Source organism: Uranotaenia lowii, chromosome 3 (assembly GCF_029784155.1).
Source record: "Uranotaenia lowii strain MFRU-FL chromosome 3, ASM2978415v1, whole genome shotgun sequence".
NCBI classification, from domain to species: Eukaryota; Metazoa; Arthropoda; class Insecta; order Diptera; family Culicidae; genus Uranotaenia; species Uranotaenia lowii.
Genome location: NC_073693.1, coordinates 238,947,090 through 238,968,387, shown reverse-complemented (window position 1 = coordinate 238,968,387; position 21,298 = coordinate 238,947,090). Strand labels below are relative to the sequence as shown.

Genomic DNA, 21,298 nt, shown 5'->3' with positions numbered 1-21,298 from the left:
GTATTTTTAATAAAGAGTTTGTGTTACTTTTAAAAACAGTCGGAACTCAGATTTTGAATAAAATTTTCTTGCAAATTCAATTGTTATTAATTATATCTTAAGTAAGAAATTCACTTTAAAAATTGAAAGCAGATGATAAATGGTACGCTTTTAAGGATTAAATATTTGAAAAAAAACCTTTCGAGCTGTTAACCAACCTCGAAAGGTTTTATGTTCGATTAATGTTTTCCGTTTCTCTTTTTATTTTCAAGAGCGAGTAAAGGCGCTTTATCCTTGGTCGATGACCAGAAATGATTGTACACAGAAATCCTAAACATCCAAGAAAAATAACTCTTAGAATTACAAAATCCATTCATTGATCACTCAATATTTTACAAAAAGAATTTATTCGTAAGTTTTGTGATTTCTTTGTACAAAATAAATCATTTCCAGCCACAGGAGAAAGGTCCTAGTTATTGGTGGAATTGCTTCACATTACGCATGGATATTTCATCAAGGAGCATTTTTCTTAGCATGCTTCCAACGATACTGCCCATTTGAAACGTATGGTACTGGTGGTCCACGTTTCTTCTGTTCCTGTGTTCCAGATGTCTCTGCGTTCTCTGCTCCATGGTAGGCCCAACCATTTTATGTTTTTGCTCATTTTAATGTTTTTATGTTAAAATGATGAAAGGCATAAACAAAGACAAGAAGAATAATAACGTACTCTTATTATTCTTTGGGACTCAGACATAAGTTCTGGCTGTGGAAGTACGATTAGTGATTAGTGATTAGTGAATCTTATTTAAGTTGTCCATGTCGTGTTTATGCAGTCTTTAAAGCCCAAATCGGCTAAGACGGTGTATATCTTCAAAAACAAATACTTGAACGTTCTACTGTCAACACAACGTTCTACTGTCACAGAACGAATCCGTATGCCTTGGAATCCACACCACACTCGGTTTGTTTTCAATTTCACTGGGGCCGTTTGATTAAGTAATTGGAAAAGGATATCGACTGCAGCCGGTCTTCCAACCACCAGGAGAGCGACTGCCACCTTGGTACTCTAACAATTCACTCACCCACCACCCAACATCCTCTTTGCAAAATGCAACCCAGTGAGATGGTGAGCAGTTGAAAAGTGTTCACCCGCTCGCATCGCAGTAACGATCGACAACAGACGAGAGAGAAAGTGAATTTCGCACCCATCGAGTCGAGGGGTGGCTGGCTGGCTGACTTGTATGGTTAGAAGAAGAAGTAGAGAAATGTTGGCCATAGTTCAATTCTCGCAAGGTCACGGTCATTTTCCAGCAGCAGCAACACTACTAAGCACCCATACATACAGGGACAGTCGAAGCCGGAGAGTGTGCAAAGTTGCGCGAATCACGGTCGTCGTGCTTCACTCACGAAGACGATTGTGGAAGCGTTTGGGGTCTGTTGGAGTGAAGTGTGTCCTCCGAAATTATATGCTGGTTGGTTGGGTGAAAATCAGCCAGACACCTTTTGGCGATGGATTTTTTCCTCATTTGGGGAAACAGTCTCGCTCCGAATGGCGAACGCAAAGGAGTCTTCTTCTTAGATCAGTCGCACCGTAAGGAGGATGGAGCGAATTCCAACGACCGCGGTGAATCTCTTCTGGGTCGGGATGGTATTTTTAAACTCGATGATGGGTTAGTAGTGGCGGAGGATTTGAAAAAAAAGGTGAGCAGCACAAATTTGGGATTGTTTATCCAAATTTTATTTTTAAAAGTGATGCGAATTTTTGGCGTCTCGGCGTCGTCGTCGTCTTGCATAGGATGCTTTGCTGTGAGTGCTTTTTGCAATCGTGGGGTTGAATTCGCAAAACAAAGAAGCTGTTTGGGGATTGTATCGATGCAGCAACATAAGCATCATCAGCTACTAAGTAGCGCCATGTGTCAACCAACTTTCGCTCTCTTCGGAAAAGCCTAGCAGCGGGAGCTGCTGTTTGTGTCCTGTTTTTCGAAGAATGCGGGCGAACTCAGGGGCGGTGAAGTAGGTGCATCTCATCACAGTGAGACGACGAGTGGGTGGGATACGACTAACTAGCTCGTAGCTACTTCTTCTGTAGGGTGAAGGTTTTCCATGTGATTCCTAGGAATCAGCAGAAGGAGGAAGATCAACAGATTATGTGCGTCACACCAGCGTGAGAGCGTGAAAAGCAGCAGCCAGAAGACGAGCGTGTCATGTTGTTTAGTGTCCTTTTTTGTGTTATTGCTGATGAAACCATCCAAAGTTTGCACGAAATTGTCGCCAAAAGTGAGCCGTAAAGTTGGGCATAAGCCCTAGTAGACGCCTGGAAATCGATAAAGTGTTTGGCAGGATTTTCGTTTGCAGACGGCAGAAATAAATTCTACTAATGTGAGTGATTTTCCCACAGGGGACACACAAATATCAAACCTCCAGGTGCCACATATAAGAAGAGTGCCAAAAGGCACACAAATCACTGTTAAGCCTATATTGCAGCCATCCTTTTTCCGGGAGGTTCCAATCCATTTGCAGAACCTGATCGACCCAGCCACCAGCTGCTAGTTAGATAGAGAGTCGCGGAAGATACCAGTAAAGGCGTGCTGCGGAAGCATCCGGGTTCAGGGAAATGAGATTTCAATTTCGATTTCGACGTTCGCTTTGACCTTCACTCGTAAAAGAAGAAGAGGGAAGAAAGAGAGCATTCGTACTAAAAAGGTGCTACGCGTTTCGTTACCATGCTTAGGCTAAAAGCGAGTTGGAGACCAGGGGGCCCGAATTTGTGTTGGGTTCTCCATGTTTTGGTTGGACTCACTCAGCTGGGTATGAGACGTGAGGCGGCTTGTGGTCGCCGGGAGTGTTTTGGAGCAACAAGCGGGTGGCGACTGACGTCGGTTGGGTGTTTTTTTGCTGCTACTCTCCTCCATCTGTCTCTCTCAGAAAACGACGTTCCTAGATTTGCCTTTGTCGATATGGCATCAGCCAATCGACGTTCATATCGTGTGTACTAGCTTTTTGGAAAAGCAAAGCAATAACAAAAACATTGGGCCCAGCTAGGATTGAACTGAAGTGGTGCTTTGGGGGCTGCTGCTGGATAATTTTGGCAAAAGGCGAAAATTTACTGTTTACGACTCTGTTTAGCCTCAGCAGCAGTCGAATTGTGAGCGGGGAAGGGAAGTTTAGAGCAACAGAAAAAGCTCGTAAAAACAGAAATGTTGGGGCCTACTTTTATTTTTTTTTGCGGTAGGACGTGTGTGCGTGGTTGCGAAGGATGTTTGAAAAGTATCTGGCAACGGGTGATGCCACTGTTTTTTCCAAGATAGGTTTTATGAGTAATTTGTGCACCTCAATAAAAGAATCACTTTGGAGTACGAAGCCTTCCGGGTAGATCTCAACGAAATAGTCTTCCTGAGATATTAAATTTTCATTAAAATTTGGCACAATCCAGGAATAAAGTAGGTACATCTCACAGTTACCGAACTGTTGACCAATTAAGTCACATAAAAAGGGATCTACACAATTTGAATTTGATATGACAGGTCCCGTTTTAGTTCAGACGAAAGAGCCATAAAAACCTTCTCCAGGACCAAACTAAGTAGTGTATAAGCTGCAAATGCTGTTTTCTGGCACAAACTTAGACGCGTTTGTAGGGAGCTAACCATGAGTGCACGGATTCACCGCAGTTCCTGACTAATTATATGTGCTTATTTACATATATTTATTAGGTTATTAGGAAGCCAAATTTAGTGCAGCGTTATACCCACATCCCACGGCTTCATGTAAGCTGTTCTGAAGTAAAAGTTTTACGTAGGTTTTCCAGTATTTTTTGAAGAAACGGCCAACGATTAAAGACCTTTTTTATAGTTTTGCGCGGATACAGATACAAATTTCATTCGGTCGCTTATAGCATTCTAAAAAACAGAGTGCCCGGCCAGTGAGTTTCGATTTTCAAACTCCCGGGTTTTCCCGGTTTCCCGATCGTTTTTTTGTAATTTTTCCGGTTTTAGATTTCACAATCAGGTTTTTTACCAATAAAAAAAACATTTTATATAAGTCGAACGTGACAGTGTGAGAGGACTTTAAATTTTCAGTAATTCAATCTTGAAAGATTATTCAAATTACGGATATGGTTTTTTTTCTGCAGAAAGCAAATAGAAGCAGATTGAAACCCAAAGGGGTATGAAAATAGTTCTAATGATTTAAACCATCACTTTATCCTGCGAAATTTCGTTGAAATTTGTCAACCTCTTCTCAGTTTGTCACAACAACTTCGCTTTTTATAAAGGTAACTCCTTTATTTTTAAGATTAGGATTTTTTAAAATCAATCATATTGGTGATGTCATGTGAAGATCCGATTATAAATAAGATTTTTTTATACCTACTGAATTTTAATGTTGAGCTTCTGAACTCTTAAATATAATCTGATCGGGATGAATAAGCCATAACGATGCTTAAAATCCCAAGAGAAAAAAAAATAAATATAATCTCGGACAATGACTTTTGAATGGAATTACTTAATTTTAAATTTGGATTCAGTTCCGAATGATTTTTTTTAGATTTCTGATGCTAAGCACCGAAATAAAAGTTTGATGTTAATTGGTACTGATTAACAGTTTCATATCAATTTTTCCTTTGCATTTCGAGAACAGATTTCATTCTAAAATTCTAAACGTCCTTTGTTGAAAAACTTTTAAATCTGTTTGTTGAGAAAATCCTTAGTGTGCATGATTCCAAACTATCAATACGTTTTCCGTATCTTATGAGCTTATGAACTGTATTTTTTTACACTTTAAAGTAATAAAGAATGCAGTTACGCTTTCCCTAGCGACAAATGTACAACAAAATACCACATTGTCACTACCAAATAACATGGTGGTCACACAATTTGAATTTTTGATTCTCACATTTTTTCCGCAATCTTAAAAGTAACAATTAGGCTGGAACACATATCAGTTTCTTCTTTTGTCACCCTCCCCTGCGAAACCCGAAGGGGGAATAAATGAAGTTTGAAGTGTTTTATGAAAATTTCAAAAAAAATCAAGTATCCGAAAGATTACAAGACCAAAAAACCGAAATTTTGCAGCGTTCAGAATTTTGATTTTTATTCACTTATTTGTCGGTACACAAAGAAAAAATCAAGAAATTCGAATTTTATTTTAATGTTTATCATTTAAAAAAATATATTTTGTTATGAAAACTTGGAGTAAAGTATTGAGTATTGTTATTTTTGGAAAATGGTACCTTTCGTAGACCCAATCCATTTTCATTAGTAATCATGTGTTCGATGATTGCAAAAAAACCTTTAATAACTAGACCACCCTTGTCAAACTTTGCGATTCAGGAAGTAAGTTTATCTACATAAGAGAGTGCAGACAGCGTGAATGAATAACTGAATTCATATCATCACGTTCATAATTATTTGTTCAACTAATTCCTTCGATTTTTAAAACTCTTCAATATTGTTTCCTTTACATTTAAAACGAATTTTGACAGCTCATTTTGAATTTTTAATATAATTTATTCTGGACCTGTGTATAAAAATCCCAGTTATAAGAAAGAAAACCAGAAAACATGGATTTGAATGAAATCGTTGGGCGATAATGAACCTCATTTTCTACCTGGCACCATTTTTGATCATGTTAATCGATTTTGACGAAACTTGGCCAAGTACTAAGTCAAACACGTTTACATCTTTGGGCTAAATTTCAAGATTTTTTAATGAAAATTGTCAAAAAACAGCGAATTTAATGAAGCTCAAGTTTCCCTTTTTAACGGAAATAGCTGTATCTCTGTTTCCAGTGATTGTAAAAACTTCAAATTTTGTAGAGCATTAGATGGATAGTTAAACTAAATTGTGTAAAAATTTCATAAAAATTTCATTCTTTTTTGAACGCAACGGTATATGAAAGACATGTCCCGCATTTTTAGAAAATGTCACACCATCCCGCTTTTTTCTGACAACAGTTTTGTGGTAGACTCAACCCTCTCCTATTCCACCACTTCAAAATAGTTGGTCCGTGCTTGATGCAAAACGCTTCTTACAAAATCTCTCTTCGATCTTTTTTAACTCCTGTCTTTTTTTCTATTTTTTTTATCCCTTTATGATTTTCAAAGCTAGAAATCTTTATACTTAAAGAACATGACATTCACCGATAAGGCTGTAAAAATTAAATAGGTAACACTTTATGAAGATATAATTTTTTTTTATTTTCTAAAAAAATATTTCAAAGTTTATATGAGACAAGGCAAAATAACTTGTTTAGTTATTAGCATTTTTTGCCAGAATATTTTCTAGACGATCTTTGAGCACGTCCAAGCGATGATAAAATTTTCGATTAAAGAAAATGTTCTTTAAGTTGCTTCCAAATGATGATGACTCCAGATGTTTTTCCGGAATCCTAGCAGAATCCCTTGAATGTAAAACTTAAGGAAAAAGTCAAATTCCAGATAAAATAGAACAGAACTACCGAGCGAAAAAAAATATTCCAATCAAACAAAGAATGAATGCACGAGTTACACTGCCGGCCAAAAGTTTGGGATCACCCACTTAAAAACATGCAAATTTTGATCGTTCATATCTCAGCCGTCTTAGGACATAATGCAAATCTTCCGATCTCAATTGAAAGATAAAAAGCAATAGCTATTTTGGAGGTATTTTTCCCAGAAATAATGTTTTAGTTTTGCACCTAAAACTTAACCTAAAGTTAGAACATTTTCAAAAAATCGCACTCTATATTCAAAGCCGATCATCTCGGGATAGGGTGGACAAAATTTAAAAATTTGAGTTGCATTAGAATCCTTATTCTATACTTCTCAAAACAAAATCAAAAAATTTTGTGCAAAAATTTATAAATGTACTTTTAATTAATAAAATAGACAATAAAGTTATCGTCCAAAAGTTTGGGATCACCCCTAGTATGGTGTATCGGCCAAAATTTTGGGCCGTTTAGGGCGTTCATATCTTTCTCATCTAACATCGTATTGCAGATCTGAAAGGTACATTTGAAAGCTTAAAAATTGTCTTTTTTTATAAATTCATACAAAAATTATATTTTAAAGTGATAACCATAAAAAATTTAACTGAAATTAATTGTTTTTTTTTTCAAATTCACACGTATGATTCTATATTTTTTATGGTTATGGATTTGAAATATAATTGTTTAATGAATTTATAAAAAAACAACAATTCCTAAGCTTTCAAATGCACCCTTTAGATCTGCAATACGATGTTAGATGAGAAAGATATGAATGAGTTAAATTTGCATGTTTTTAAAAAAATGACTCAAACTTTTGGCCGATACACCATACTAGGGGTGATCCCAAACTTTTGGACGATAACTTAAGTGTCTATTTTATTAATTAAAAGTACATTCTTAATTTTTGCACAAAAATTTTTGATTGCGTTTTAAGAAGTATAGAATAAGCATTTTAATGCAACTCAAATTTTGAAATTTTGTCCACCCTATCCCGAGATGATAGGCTTTGAATATAGAATGCGATTTTTTGAAAATGTTCTAACTTTAGGTTAAGTTTTAGATGCAAAACTAAAACATTATTTCTGGGAAAAATACCTCCGAAATAGCTATTGCTCATTATCTTTCAAATAAGATCAGAAGATTTGCAATATGTCCTAAGACGGCTGAGATATGAACGATCAAAATTTGCATGTTTTTCAGCGGGTGATCCCAAATTTTTGGCCGGCAGTGTAAATAAAATAAACTTGTAGGATGATCAAAAACGGCTGCTTAGCAATATGAAAACTGTCTTCAAATATCGAATTTAAAAATACTCTGATTCAAGGCTTTCGAAAAAAAATTCAGTATTTTGGGGAAAAAAATGGACTGTTCTTGAGTTTACCTTAAATTTCTGTGGTGGGACTATAGCGCTATTTCCTTAAGTTTGATTGAAAATAGATGTAAACTTGGATTTTTTTTACATTTTACTAGTAAAAAATCAATTAACTTTACTCATCTATTTTTTTTCAAATCTTAACTTAGAAATCCGAAGTTTATATTGACTTGATGAAATTATAATACGTATAAAATTTAAAAAATCTCTGAAATCTGTGAATATTTCCAAAATTCTGTTTTCAGTGATACAGATTCTGTGATGATTTTTTTTTTTTGAAATTCAGTAAAATTACCGATTTTTTATGATTTCGGCAACTTTCCTTTGAACTAGCTGAAGGAATATACGTATAACTTGATATGGCCATAAAAATTAGGTTTTAAAGAATTTCTAAAATGTCCCGCTTTTTTCGTTAAATGTCCCGCTTTTTCGAAAGTATCTGGTAAGCCTAGCCTAGTGTGCCGGAGAGATAACTCAAAAGACTTGAGTTCGTTTCCTGGTCGAGACGAATTGTTTGAGTAAAATCGATCTTCGATAACTGATAAACTAATAAACCTACATGGAAAATAAAAAAGGATTTTGAATCTATTTATGACCTTGTATTCAATCAAGAATTCGAATCATGGCTAAATTTTCTTGTTTCAACGCTTTAAAACAAATGAATTATAGTTTTTTTCAGAAATTTGAACAAATAACCTTCAAGGAAAGTTTTTGAGTTATTGATGTTCAAGAATTTAAATAAAAAAAAAACTTTGTTTAAGGCTATTGAAGACTTACGATATTGAAAATTTCAAATATTCAGTTTACTTTAAATCTTCTTTAAAATTCCGAAATTAATTGGAAAAAATTAATCAACAGAAAACTTGTGTAACCTTTTTTTGGCAAATTTGGTCATTGATTAAAATTTTTATTTTCAAAATCTATGAAATGTTTTATAGTTTTGCCAAAAAAAGTTTTCAAATTATTTTTATTTATTGATTCCTACCTATTTTCAAGATTTTTCGAAAAAAAGAGCTGCGAGACAATAATTTATTAAATATTTTGGAATCAGCGCCATAAATTAGTAAACATTGACTCTTAGATTTTTTACAACCACGGAAAAATCTAAATTCTGTTGCCACAAATCACACACTCTTTTTTAAAACTCAAAATTAAGTTTCACCGAGGATCGCAACGTTCGATTCTATGAACTTAAAGTTAAGTACCCTTTTTTCCTCATTGCGGTGGTTCAAAATGGAGTTCGAACTGCTAACTCAAAACTGATCCTTTTTTTTACCTTAGGCGAGGGAGCAAAGCAGAGTTTGACCTTATGAACTAAAAATTTAACTCTCTTCGTTGGATTGAAGACACTTAGCAAGTTCACTTCAGTCATTCCGAAACAATTACCGGAATACTATGGACGCCCTTGTCAGCGAAAAATTGTGACCGTCATTGTCATCATATGATTAGCGGCTTGGAATGTCCGGAAACTTCCGGATGTTTTTAGTTTCCATGGGAAACAACATCCGGATGTTTCCTTTGTAATTTCGACCGGAAGCGTCAAAACTTTCCACTGCAATGCAATGAACCGATACAGCAACATCCAGTTACAAAAAAAAATTTAACCATCCATTAATTCCCTAAAAATAAACAGCCCTCGAATAAAAAAGATAAATTTGAGTTCGGCTGCCGAACTTGGTTTTGAGTATGCTTATCAAAACTTAGTTGTGCGATTGCCCAGTCGAACTCAAAGTTGAGGGCTGCCACTGAAGTGCTGTTTTGAACCAACACAACGTAATTTTGAGTTTGAAAAAAAAGGAGCATGCAATTGATCAATTACTGCTTCAAATTTGATGCTCGAGCATTTTCAATTTAAAAAAGAACGTTTTTAAAAGCATCAATTTAGCAGTGATGTAATTAATTTTTTTTATATAAACTCAAGAAACAAAAATGATGTTCATTTTCAGTACAAAATAATCAATTTTTCCAAACAAATCTAAAAGTTCTAATTTACTCATGTAAACGTAACTAAAAAATTCTGCAAAAAATCATAGATTAGTTTTGAATCAAAACAAAGCTTTTTAGAACCCAGGGTTTGAGAAATTTAAAAATGACTCCAAGTCGACTCAGTCTTTTGGGCAGTGTCACAAAGTGAGAGTGTTGTAAATCTGTGGCAGATTCTATATTCCAAAAATGCTGCTTAGCGAACACATTGCTAGATTCTGGTAACAGTTCTGGTTTGGATTAATAAAAATATCTCTTAAAATAAGCACTTTTCGACACAAACAAGGTTATGCAGAATTGCTGATTGTTTAGCATAAATGTTTATGACCCATTCTAAGTGATCGTGACGAAATTTTCAGAGCTTTTTTAAAGAAAATCGTGTATGGAATTTAAAGCACTACATTTTGATATTTGGTTTTGTCTTGATAAACTGGTGATTGATATGTGAATGATTGAAGTCGTAACGTCACAACGCCCCAGTTCTTTAATTTTTGGTTTTGAAGAAAAAACAATCTCGAAGCTTACCGTTTTCTATAAACAAGTTAACAAAATATGTAATTATTATAAGTGATGTTTGAAAGAATTTCTTTTTGTAAACTGAAAAATTCAACCTGCGGAGTGAGAGCATAATGATTAAACAAGTTTTTTTTTTTCTTAAACAAATTGAAATAATGTCCTTGATCGCAGACTGCATGCAATACGTAAGGTTGTTTTAAGACCATGCTGACTCCAAAATGGAGAAGAAAAAAAACAACGAAAAAATGACCAAATGACTTAATTTTCGTCCATTCTAGGAAAGAGACATAGTGAGGAAAGACATAATTAATTTTACTAGGGCGCTAGGCGCTGGCCACATCCCAATAAAGGAAGCCAAAGCCTAAACCCAAATGAGTGTCCGCGTGCGCGTATATCTCCGCTTGCGATCGTTGTTAATGTAATTTGTCGCAGAGAAGGGAAAAGCTCACTAAAATCGAGGTCGAGAGGGAAAACACAAAAAAAATGAAGCAAAAACCACAAACGAAATCAAGTGGTGGTCCAACTTCAAGTATTGGGCAAAAGCCAGGATAAGTTGAGCGACAAGAAGAAAAACCCCTGAAGCTAAGATATAGCTACAGGCAACAGGGACAACTTTAAGGAACAAGGTTGTCTATTTTCCAGTGTTACTAATGGCAAATTCAGTGAAGGATTTTTTTTGCTGTTCGGTATGATTTTTGAAGCTTTTTGCTATTCACTCCTTGAAGATATTCGGTGTAAAGGGGCCTCAACATGTAACGATGTAAAGGAAACTGGACAGCAACCTCGAGAATAGAAAAACAACCATAACTTGCTTATAAACTAGACTATGCTTTTAGCTTGGTAGCCTTGAAGCTTAATTTGTTCCCAAAATTGGACAGAATTAAATTCGTTTTTAAATAAATAAATTATGGGTCACGCAAAACTGAAAATTACCCGAAAATCACATCTTGGATTCAATTTATCCTGATCGAAATTCCGTCTTGGGGGAATCACGAATGTTAAAGGTGACATTTTTTTTTTGCAACACGCAAGAATTGCCTAGTTAATGTGATGGTATTAAAATTTTCATGAACCGTGAGAAGTGAAGTTTTTCTGCTTCTGCGAGACAGCAATAACAGCAACGTGTTGCGGGTGGTGGACATTCGCTTAACGTCACACCGGGAGTTAATTACAGGCCGGAAGCAAACGGCAGTTTTATTTCCCCGAAGAGTATTTGCACAAACGCCGCTCTGATAGGAACAATCTGCCCGGGGGTCAAAGCTCGGATGGCGGTGTGAGTTTTGGTCAACAACTGTGGAAGATGGCTTTTCGGTGCGCTACCGTTGGGTTTACGATAAGCGGGTTGTTGGGAATGTGGGGCAGTTTTGAGCCCAAAAATAATCAGGAAAATTGTCGAAATTCGAAAGAAATATTTGAAAATGCTTCTCAGAAAATTTCGTGTGAAAGTTGAGGTCATATGATCAAATTTAATGAAAATTATTATTAATCCTCATTTGTCCCATAAATTTTTACCCGTTAGAGTTCTTTGAGTGTCACTTTGACACTCCTGACTAAAACCGCTGTATCTTTCTTGCTTCTCAACCGATTTGTTTCTCAGACAATATTCAGCTACAACACTTCAGTTTTCTGTTATTCGAAGTCTAAGAAAAAAATCTGAAAAAATGCATCGGAAAAAAGACTATACATAGATCAGTTACAAAATAGACAAAAAAATTACTTAGTGCCCAAGAAAGCTGAAGTATACGTTGCGCACAAGGATATAATTTTATCGATTTTTTTCAAGATCATGACCACAAAAAATGTAAAAAAGTGGTCTAAAAACCGTACTTTTCAATCAATGAACCGTCAAAATGGTTAAAGTCACACCAGATAAATTTTGAAAAGAGGACTGGAAAGTTGAAGTAATTTGGCACTATTTCGCATCTTTAGATTTTCAAAACACGAAACACAGAATTTTTGACGAATTATTAAAGGTAGCTGTTTTTCGAACTTTTTGTCAATTTGCCATTTCTCAGATTTTCTAACACTTAGGTGAATTATACTTTGCACTGGATTTTGAGTTTATATAAACCCACGAATTTCGTAATAAAATAATATTCACCAGAAAGGCTGAGTATTGCATCTGCACACGTTCCGAAACTAGGCGTAAGCTTATATTATGAGATTTTCATTTGAAGCTTAAAATTCTGAAGAAGAAGATTGATATATCAAAAACCAAAATCACCTGAAGTAAGACATTGAAGTATGAAAGTTTAAATTTTGCTCCTAAAGACCCTGAAAGTCCTAAAGGAGGGTTCTTAAAATCGGACTTTGACCTATGATTTAAACACATGATTCAGTTGCAAAACTTTTAAAACCTTGCTGTTTAGAAAAAAAAACAAATGCAAATTTTTGAAAAAAAGAATTTTATTGCAGATAAATAAAATAAATTTTAAGCAGAAATCAGCATTTGAAATTATGAGAGTTCATCGATTTAGAAGGGGAAAAAGTAGAATTTTAATGTGGATGTGCAGAAACAATCAAAACATTTTAGTTTATGGAATTCAAAGTAATCATTGTGTAATTGTAATTCTGGCATCTTAAGCCACATCTTGAAGGAGAAATAATTGATGCAGTTGCAGAGAAGGAAAAAGTTGGTTTTTTTTCTCGGCTTTTAACAGAAGTTTTTCGAAATTTGAACTTTGAAGGAATAAAAATTAGCGCAAAATTTAGTTCAAATTCACTGTTTTGATGTTTTAAGCTTGATTATTCAAAGTGATATTAATTTTCATATTGGGATCGTATTATGTGCTCAATCTAATGTTGGACTTTGCAAATGACTGTCGAAAATATTGATAAGGAATAAAATTTCAATATTTTGGAATCCTGAAGAAATTTGAACAGATTTAGAAATAGAATCCTAGAAAAGCAAGAAATGCAAAACAGTGAGACTCTTCAAGAGTTTAAAATACTAAAAGTTGTAGAACGAAACTTGAAAAGTAGAATCATAATTAGAATTCCCTTTCTTTTTCTCAAAAAAAAATTGAAAATATATAAATCACGGTGTCAATTTCAATTTTTGAATTTCCGCATTTTTCCCGACTTTTTCCCGCATAATCTCATGAATTTCCAGACGCTCAAAAACAAAAAAAAATCTGTCACAAAAGTTGTATTTAGATATTTTGACGTTGTATGAGTGATTTAATAATATCTTTTTAATAAAACTATATCATGGCATATTTAAGAACACAAATAACACACGACATATTACTAGAAGGTTTAAATTCAATTTAAGAAGATTTCCATTTTTAAAAACTTCACTGTGACTTGCTCTTATTTTGTGCATTTTCATATCTCGCAAGAAAACCAATTGGAAAATCAAAAACAATATTTAAAAAGCCAAATCAAAATTTAAAAAAATTTCCAAATTGCCCAATCTAAACAGAAACGGTACCGTTTTGGGTAATTTATGAGAATTGTTGAAGGCAATGATTAGAGAAAATTAGAAAAAAACAGAGAAATTAAGTAATGTTGCATTTGAAAGTTATTGTTTTTAGTAAAGAAAAGAGGTATTTAAAACAAAATGGAAAGATTTTGTTGAATCGGAAATTCTATAGATACTGTAGAGACGAATATGATAAAAAAGTTGTATTGTAGTAGAACTCATTTTCATTGCCGAAATCGCATATTTCGTATTTCAGATTCAAAACAGCCGCAGCAAAGTAAATTTAAATGACAAAGAAGATCTTTTGGAATCTTATTTGTACTACTTTGTAAAACCCTATTCTTTTTCAAGAAAATAGAATGATTTTGAAAACGTGAATTCATTTTAAAATCTGTGTTGATTTCACCGTGTGTATTAAGGTCGGAAATAAAGTGATGTGTTTCTCGTTGATTTTATCCATACAACAAGAAAAACAAAATTTGCATTTCTTTTTTCCTCGAAATTTTATCTGAAAATATTTTCGGATTTTTTTTATGGTCGGACTTTGACCAGACCAAATTAAAGAGCATCAGCCTTTTTGGTTTGTTCAGAAACTTCAGTAGAATGTACACATTATTCCTACAAGAGACAACATTTATTAATTTTAAGCACCAGAATCAGTAGTTTTCAACCACAGAAAATTATTTTCCGTCAATCTTATCAGAGGTTTCGGTTTAGTAAATGAGATGTTGTTGTTTTGGTCGAATTCTTACATAAATTCATTATTAAAAGATTAAAAGAAATCTCTCTAAAGTAAACGGCGAATCTTCGACTTCACTTCATATGTTGATATCGATATGTAGATAGTGGTTGTTCCAATTTCTAAATTAAATTAAATTTGAATAATTTAAATTTTGTGCTCATTTTTTTGATTTTCGGAATTTTGGTTAAGTTAAATGGGAGTGGGCACATTAAAGACCGCAAAGAAAATCAAACGGAAAAACCACATATTGCTACCAGCTATTTCTCAGAAAACTGGACTGAATACACAATTTTGTCATTTTTTTAGTTGTTCGAAGATTTGAGTTTATTTTTTTTTAACACGGTGTGAGTGTAAGTTTCAAAATTTTAAAGTTATATATGTGCATATATGTACATGTGCACTCATCAAATGAGAAAAAAATCCCTGTTTCCGACTTTTTCCTGATGGATTTTAAATCCCGACTTTTTCCCGGATTTCTCGAATGAGGAGCCACCCTGATAAAAGTATCAGATTTAAACGTCCAATAACTCCGTAATTTTAAAGCCGATTATAACAGATAGACAAAATTTTGAAACGTAATTTGATATCAATTTTAGCTATAAGTCGATACACACCAAAAAAAACACGAAGATATTGTAGCGCTTTACACCGAGGGGAAAACGATCGTTCAATGATAGAAACTGTGAAAAAAAAAACTGTAAAAGTGGTGAAAACTGAAAAAAGTGTGATTTGGACTTGCCTGCTCGTTCTCCGGATTTAACGGTACCAAACTGTTTTTCTTAGGAGAATTTAAAAACTAGAGTTTACGCCAGCCAACCGAAGAATTTTGACGAAGTTCAACCTAATATACGAGCTGAAATAGCTGCTATAATAAGGTTGACAGAATTTTTCAGCACATATTCGGACCGGACGAATCCGGGTAACTCAATCTTAAAACCTGTAAAAATCCGGGAATTTGATTTCGAAATTGTCGACCAAAAATCCGGGCAATATCCGGGCAAATTCGACCAAAACTCAAGGATTACTTAACAAAAATCAAGAAATCGGCAACAATTATCAACAGATTTCAAATCGTGGCTTCTGAAAAACCTTTCGGTTATTTTTATAAAACTTGCTCTAAAAATTTAATTTGGGTGCAATAATAAAATAAAATATAATATAATTGGTTTTTTTTCTTGAATGATTTGGCAAATGAAATGAATTAATCCGGGCAAGATCCGGGTTTTTTTTCGTATGAAATCCGGGCAACCGGGACGGACCGGACTTTCCCCAACTTTTGTAATCAATTTCCGGAAAAACTTGGATCAAACCGGACAATCTGGCAACCTTACGCTATGAAGCTCGAAATGCTGACTAATATTTTGAAGAAGGCCCGCGAGAGAGCTGAATTGCCTATTAGATGAGGGGCCTCAGTGAATCAACGTTGTATTCTAAATTTATTTTGGAATAAATGGTATTGGAATTTTTCTGGAAGAAACTTGTTCATATTAAAAAAAAATCTAGTGAAGTTATTACACATCCAGATGGCGCACCTCGTAGAAATTATATTCAATTGTATAATTTTTTGAGCCCAGACAAAAGGTTCAAAAACAGACCTGTGAAAATTCGTCAAAAATTCTGTGTTTCGTTTTTTTTTTTTTTTTTGTTTCGATTATAGTCGTTTTACCATCATTATGGCATTCGCGACTTTATCAACGTTGCAGTTGGCGGATCGTTATTGAAAAACTTATCCGGTACAACTGTGTTCGATGTTTACTCTTGGGCTCGAACTCGCGGACATCTGCTCAGGAGACAACAGACTTGCCAACTGAGCTATATCACAAGCCCCATCTGTGTTTCGTGATTTGACAATCTAAAAATACAAAAATGTGCCAAATTACGTCAACTTTTCAATCCTCTTTGCAAAATCTATCTGGTGTGACTTGAACAATTTTGACGGTTCATTGGTTAAAAAGTACGGTTTTTACACCACCTTTTTACATTTTTTGTAGTCATGCAGCCAAATTCCGGGCAAAAAATGTCGTGAAAGAAAAGAAATTATTGAAGACATTTTTAAAATTGTCTTATCTTGGAATTCCGGTGAATTTAAAGAAGACATTTTTTGACGTTTAAAAAAGAAAACATGATTTTCAATCTCTTCGGATTTTTTTCGTTGCGAAATTTTCTTAGATTGACATTCCGGTCAATTCAAAGAAGACTTTTTTTGACGTTTGAAATCGAAAACGAGATTTTTAATTTCTTCGGCATTTTTGCTTCCGAAATTCAAAAAGACATTTCTTTTTAGTGAGGGTTTCTGTTAAATTAAACGTTAATACCTATTAAAACTTGAAAATAATGGAGCAAATGATTGTATTATATTATTATGCAAAAAAGAAGTGGTATAAACGCCAAGAAAAAATCGAACTACTTCGTCATCGTCGTTATTTGAGAGATATTAGTAATCCATTTGATATTTCGGTTGGAAATTTCGAAAAACTCTTTCGAATGCCAAAATGTTTGGCTGAGAAGTTTATTACTTATTGGATCAACCATTGAACGATATACCATTAAAGAATGAAAAAACCATAACAATTCCGGTACATTTACAAGTTCTAACAACATTGCGATATCTTGGCTCAGGTAATCGAATAAACCTAATTAATCTAAATCAATAAGTATGACACTTTCGAATATACAACTATAAAATATTTCATCATATCAACACATCCGATTGTTTACAAACACGTAAGTTTCTAGCATCATTTTTCAAAATGTCCAATTATGCCTTCAATACTCAACGATATGTTTTTTTCACATTTAATTGCATGCACGGTTGTGAGCAAGATTTGAAGTATTTTATCTAGCAATATTGAATATTGCTGTTAAAAATAGTTTTCAGTATTACAAATATAATTTTAATCTAATTACCATGCTCAATATCGGGAAACAAACTGACATGGGAGAAAGACGGTGCCAACAATAAGTCTTTTTGAATACTCTTACCGACAACAAACGTCAAAGACGTCTAGCGGTGAATAGGTGAACTATATTTTTTTCTTCTCTTACATTTGTCTTTTTTTCTTTCTCTTTACTTTTTCGGAATCAGCCAAGAAGAAAAGACATTTTTATGAAGAGAACGACAATTTTAGAATTTCTTTTTTAGAAGAGATTTTTGGTGATTTTCTTCAAGTACCGGAATTCGGCTGATGATCTTAGAAAATTTCATAAAAATAAATCCTTATGAGAAACGTATAGCTTCTAATTTCAGATTTCTTGCACACTGAAAGATTTTTTTTTGAGCATTCCGTTACTGATCTACCGAAGCATGTTTTTTCGAGTTTTTTTTTCAGAATTTGAATAACGGAAAACTAAAGTGATGTAGGTGAACAATGTCTGAGAAACATATTTGAGTTACATTACAAGGTTTTCAAAACTATAAATTTTGTAAAAATGGGTTGAGAAACAAGAGAGATATATTGGTTTTAGTCGGGAGTGTCAAATAGACACTCCAGGAACTGTAAAGGGTAAAAAATTCAGGGACGGATGAGGGTTAAAGTTAAAATATTACGTATCGTAAAGTTCGATCATTTTCCCCTCCCCCCCCCCCCTCTCGCAACACATCCGTTTTAGATTTTCTATCTAAATTTCACAAACCATAACCAGCTGCTAAACCCTCGACCCCCCCTCCCTCTCCCTTTACGTGTTACGTAATATTTGAAAGGTCCCTTATCAGATTTTTTAATACTCTAAATAATTTGGGTTAAAAATAGTATATTTTAACTTTAATTAAGTAAAAAAAACAAATAAATTTAATGATCTCGAGTTAAGTATCTTTTTCACAACTCAGGACCGAAATCCAGAATCTAGCTTTTGATTAAGATGGTTACCCAAGTAACCATAAACACTAAAAACTAGCACCAAATCTGCTCTAACGTCAGCTATAGAGCTTTATTCTGTGCACCATATTAGCCATGTGAGCCAAGTTTGGCGAAATTAACTGCGGCTTTAGTGCAGAAACTGGTATAACCCTATAACAGCACTGTGCTTTGCTAAGTTGATGCCATAGCGTTGGCGGGCAAAATGCTGGGAAAATGCAAATGGCGTCCAAATTAGGTACAACCATGCGAGAAAAAAAAATTCGATTTTTGTTTGACTCCATTTTTCTGCCATGATAATGGATTTTGCTTATGTTGATATTCGCTTATGCATATTAAGGGATCTTTCGGGTTACATTTTCTACATATTTTATTTTTATTTTTCGGGTGAAGATGACCTGGAATCGAACTCATGACAACCATGAATCGGACATTTTTCAGTAACTCTGCTTGTCATGCCCGCGTTAAATCTTTGAAAAAAAAGCTCTATTTCAATCGAATTTTTGGCAACCGGTGCGCTAAATTTGCATAAATTCAGCATCAATGAATGCTAATGTGCTTTGGCCTCATGTCACTGTAGTGCTTACATTGTGCTAAAAAGCATTACAGTAAGCTTGTGTGATGCCAATTTAATGCTTAGAAAATATAGCATTTTTTATTCTGATTTAGAGCTATGTTGTATTTAAAAAGCATTGTGCAAAGTTGATAAAATGCTAGTTACATTTTAAAAGAGTGGTATAATTCTAATATGATGCAACATAGCACTCGAAGGGCTGTTGTAGAGCAAAATTGCACTTGACGTGCTGATATGGTGTAATTTAGCACTTGAATGCTGGTGTAAAACTAACAAAATGAAAAGCTTTAGTGCTTATGGTTTCTTGGGTAAGATTTGTCTCATCAATCCTGAATACAGACTTTTTGATTATATTTATGATCGAATGTTAAGAAACTTTAGTTCAAAAGGAAAGGGCTTCAACAATTAAATCGGAGTTTTTAATTCTTGGATCACTTTAAGCTGTGGAGGCTTCAAAATCCGGTCCTGAAAAAATCTTTACCGTTTAATAAAAGGTTATATTTGACATGATGGTGCGTCTATGAGATTGCGTTTTTGCCATGAATATTTTGAAAACAAGACTTTGTTTACCAGATTTTCACAAGAGCTTTTTCGAGTTTAGAGGTGAGTTTTACATTTTCACATTTGGTGAGGTCAGGTCTGAAAATGGAACATCAAAGTCGAGAGTCTCCTTTTCTTGGACCCTTTACAAATTTTCCGGGATTTCCATTGATTTTCATTAATTTTATGATAAATTAGTAGTATGGTTCATATTCCTCACAGTGAAAGTAATTTCCCTTTAAACTTTGGCTTGGACAGTAAAAATTGTGATTTATCCTTATTCTCACTAATTTCCAAAACGCGCCCTACAAATTGAGCTGTCTGAATTATCACTTATAAGGAGGTACATTTTCAAAAACGTTGATAGTTTTATCAGAAATACTGTTTATGATACGATTCAGGAAGAATAAGAGTTCATAATGTGCTTAGAAAAAGAAAATTTAGCCTTCACTCCAATCATGAGTTCTCAATATTTCAACGTCATTGGCATAAGATGTGAACGCCAGCTGCGATGATTCGATTTGCGACCGCCGCACAGTGGTCCAAAAGAGCTAAAAGTGGAACTTTTTTCGTAGCGCCTCTGTCTTTCATCTTATCTCTTAAGTGTCTTCAGACATTTGCTTCTTCAAACATGCTTCATAACTTGAAAGCATCAAAAGTTAGTCAAAGTCCACTATAAAAAAATTGAAAATTCTAACTTTTTAATTTCAATAGATAGAGCTTTACTTTATACTACAAAGTTGTAGAACACGTGAAAATATGAAACTTTGTTGAATACATTAAAACTCTATCTCTTTTCAGAGCAGAGTTATAAAGGTTTTATTTTGAAAGTTATTTAAAAGTTAGTTTTTTAAACTTAACTATAGTTAGATGAGGATTTACATGAATAAGATATTCTGAACATTTGTTATGGCATTTAAATCACACGTTTTGCACAAGATTTCAACTTTCTACGACGTTTTCTAACCAAGTTATTGCAACTTTAAGTTTTATTTTTTACTCAACTTCACGAGCGTTTATTGCAAAATCGTGCAAGTGGATTTTTAAAACTAATAAACCACATTGAAGCTTGAACTAAGTGCAACAAATTGGCGTTGGTTCCCTTTGTCTCCACGCGCTCGTATTTGAACACAACAAGCATATATTTGATGTGTTTCACGTATTTCCATACGAAAAATGGAAAAATTGATTTCCAGGCTACGCAGATGCTGCGCAGAACGAAGGCAGAAGGCAGTTGAAAATAATTTTTGTATGGAAACACGCAAAACACATCAAACGTATGCTTGTTGTGTTCAAATACGAGCGCGTGGAGACAAAGGGAACCAACACCAATTTGTTGCACTTAGTTCAAGCTTCAATGTGGTTTATTGGTTTTAAAAATCCACTTGCACGATTTTGCAATAAACGCTCGTGAAGTTGAGTAAAAATAAAACTTAAAGTTGCAATAACTTGGTTAGAAAACGTCGTAGAAAGTTGAAATCTTGTGCAAAACGTGTGATTTAAATGCCACAACAAATGTTCAGAATATCTTATTCATGTAAATCCTCATCTAACTATAGTTAAGTTTAAAAAACTAACTTTTAAATAACTTTTAAAATAAAACCTTTATAACTCTGCTCTGAAAAGAGATAGAGTTTTAATGTATTCAACAAAGTTTCATATTTTCACGTGTTCTACAACTTTGTAGTATAAAGTAAAGCTCTATCTATTGAAATTAAAAAGTTAGAATTTTCAATTTTTTTATAGTGGACTTTGACTAACTTTTGATGCTTTCAAGTTATGAAGCATGTTTGAAGAAGCAAATGTTCTGAAGTCACTTAAGAGATAAGATGAAAGACAGAGGCGCTACGAA

At 34.1% G+C, this 21,298-nt stretch overlaps 2 protein-coding genes across 8 annotated transcripts in view; one reads left to right on the top strand and one right to left on the bottom strand.

Moving 5' to 3' along the window:
- Positions 1 to 21,298, bottom strand: part of LOC129751466 (nuclear protein localization protein 4 homolog) — an 88,392-nt gene that overhangs the window by 45,992 nt on the left and 21,102 nt on the right. The window lies entirely within an intron of this gene.
- LOC129751462 (uncharacterized) overlaps positions 1 to 21,298 on the top strand; it is a 40,376-nt gene that overhangs the window by 14,554 nt on the left and 4,524 nt on the right. Inside the window, exon 1 of one of the 6 annotated variants that reach the window (XM_055746992.1) lies at positions 1,398 to 1,680. The exons of 3 other annotated variants lie outside the window; for them this stretch is intronic. In XM_055746992.1, the coding sequence (XP_055602967.1) occupies positions 1,489 to 1,680 (192 nt within the window). In that variant the 5' untranslated portion in view covers positions 1,398 to 1,488. Of the gene's footprint in view, positions 1 to 1,397; positions 1,681 to 2,106; positions 2,359 to 21,298 lie in introns of those variants that run through there. 2 more of the 6 variants (XM_055746991.1, XM_055746996.1) reach the window with 2 other exon arrangements.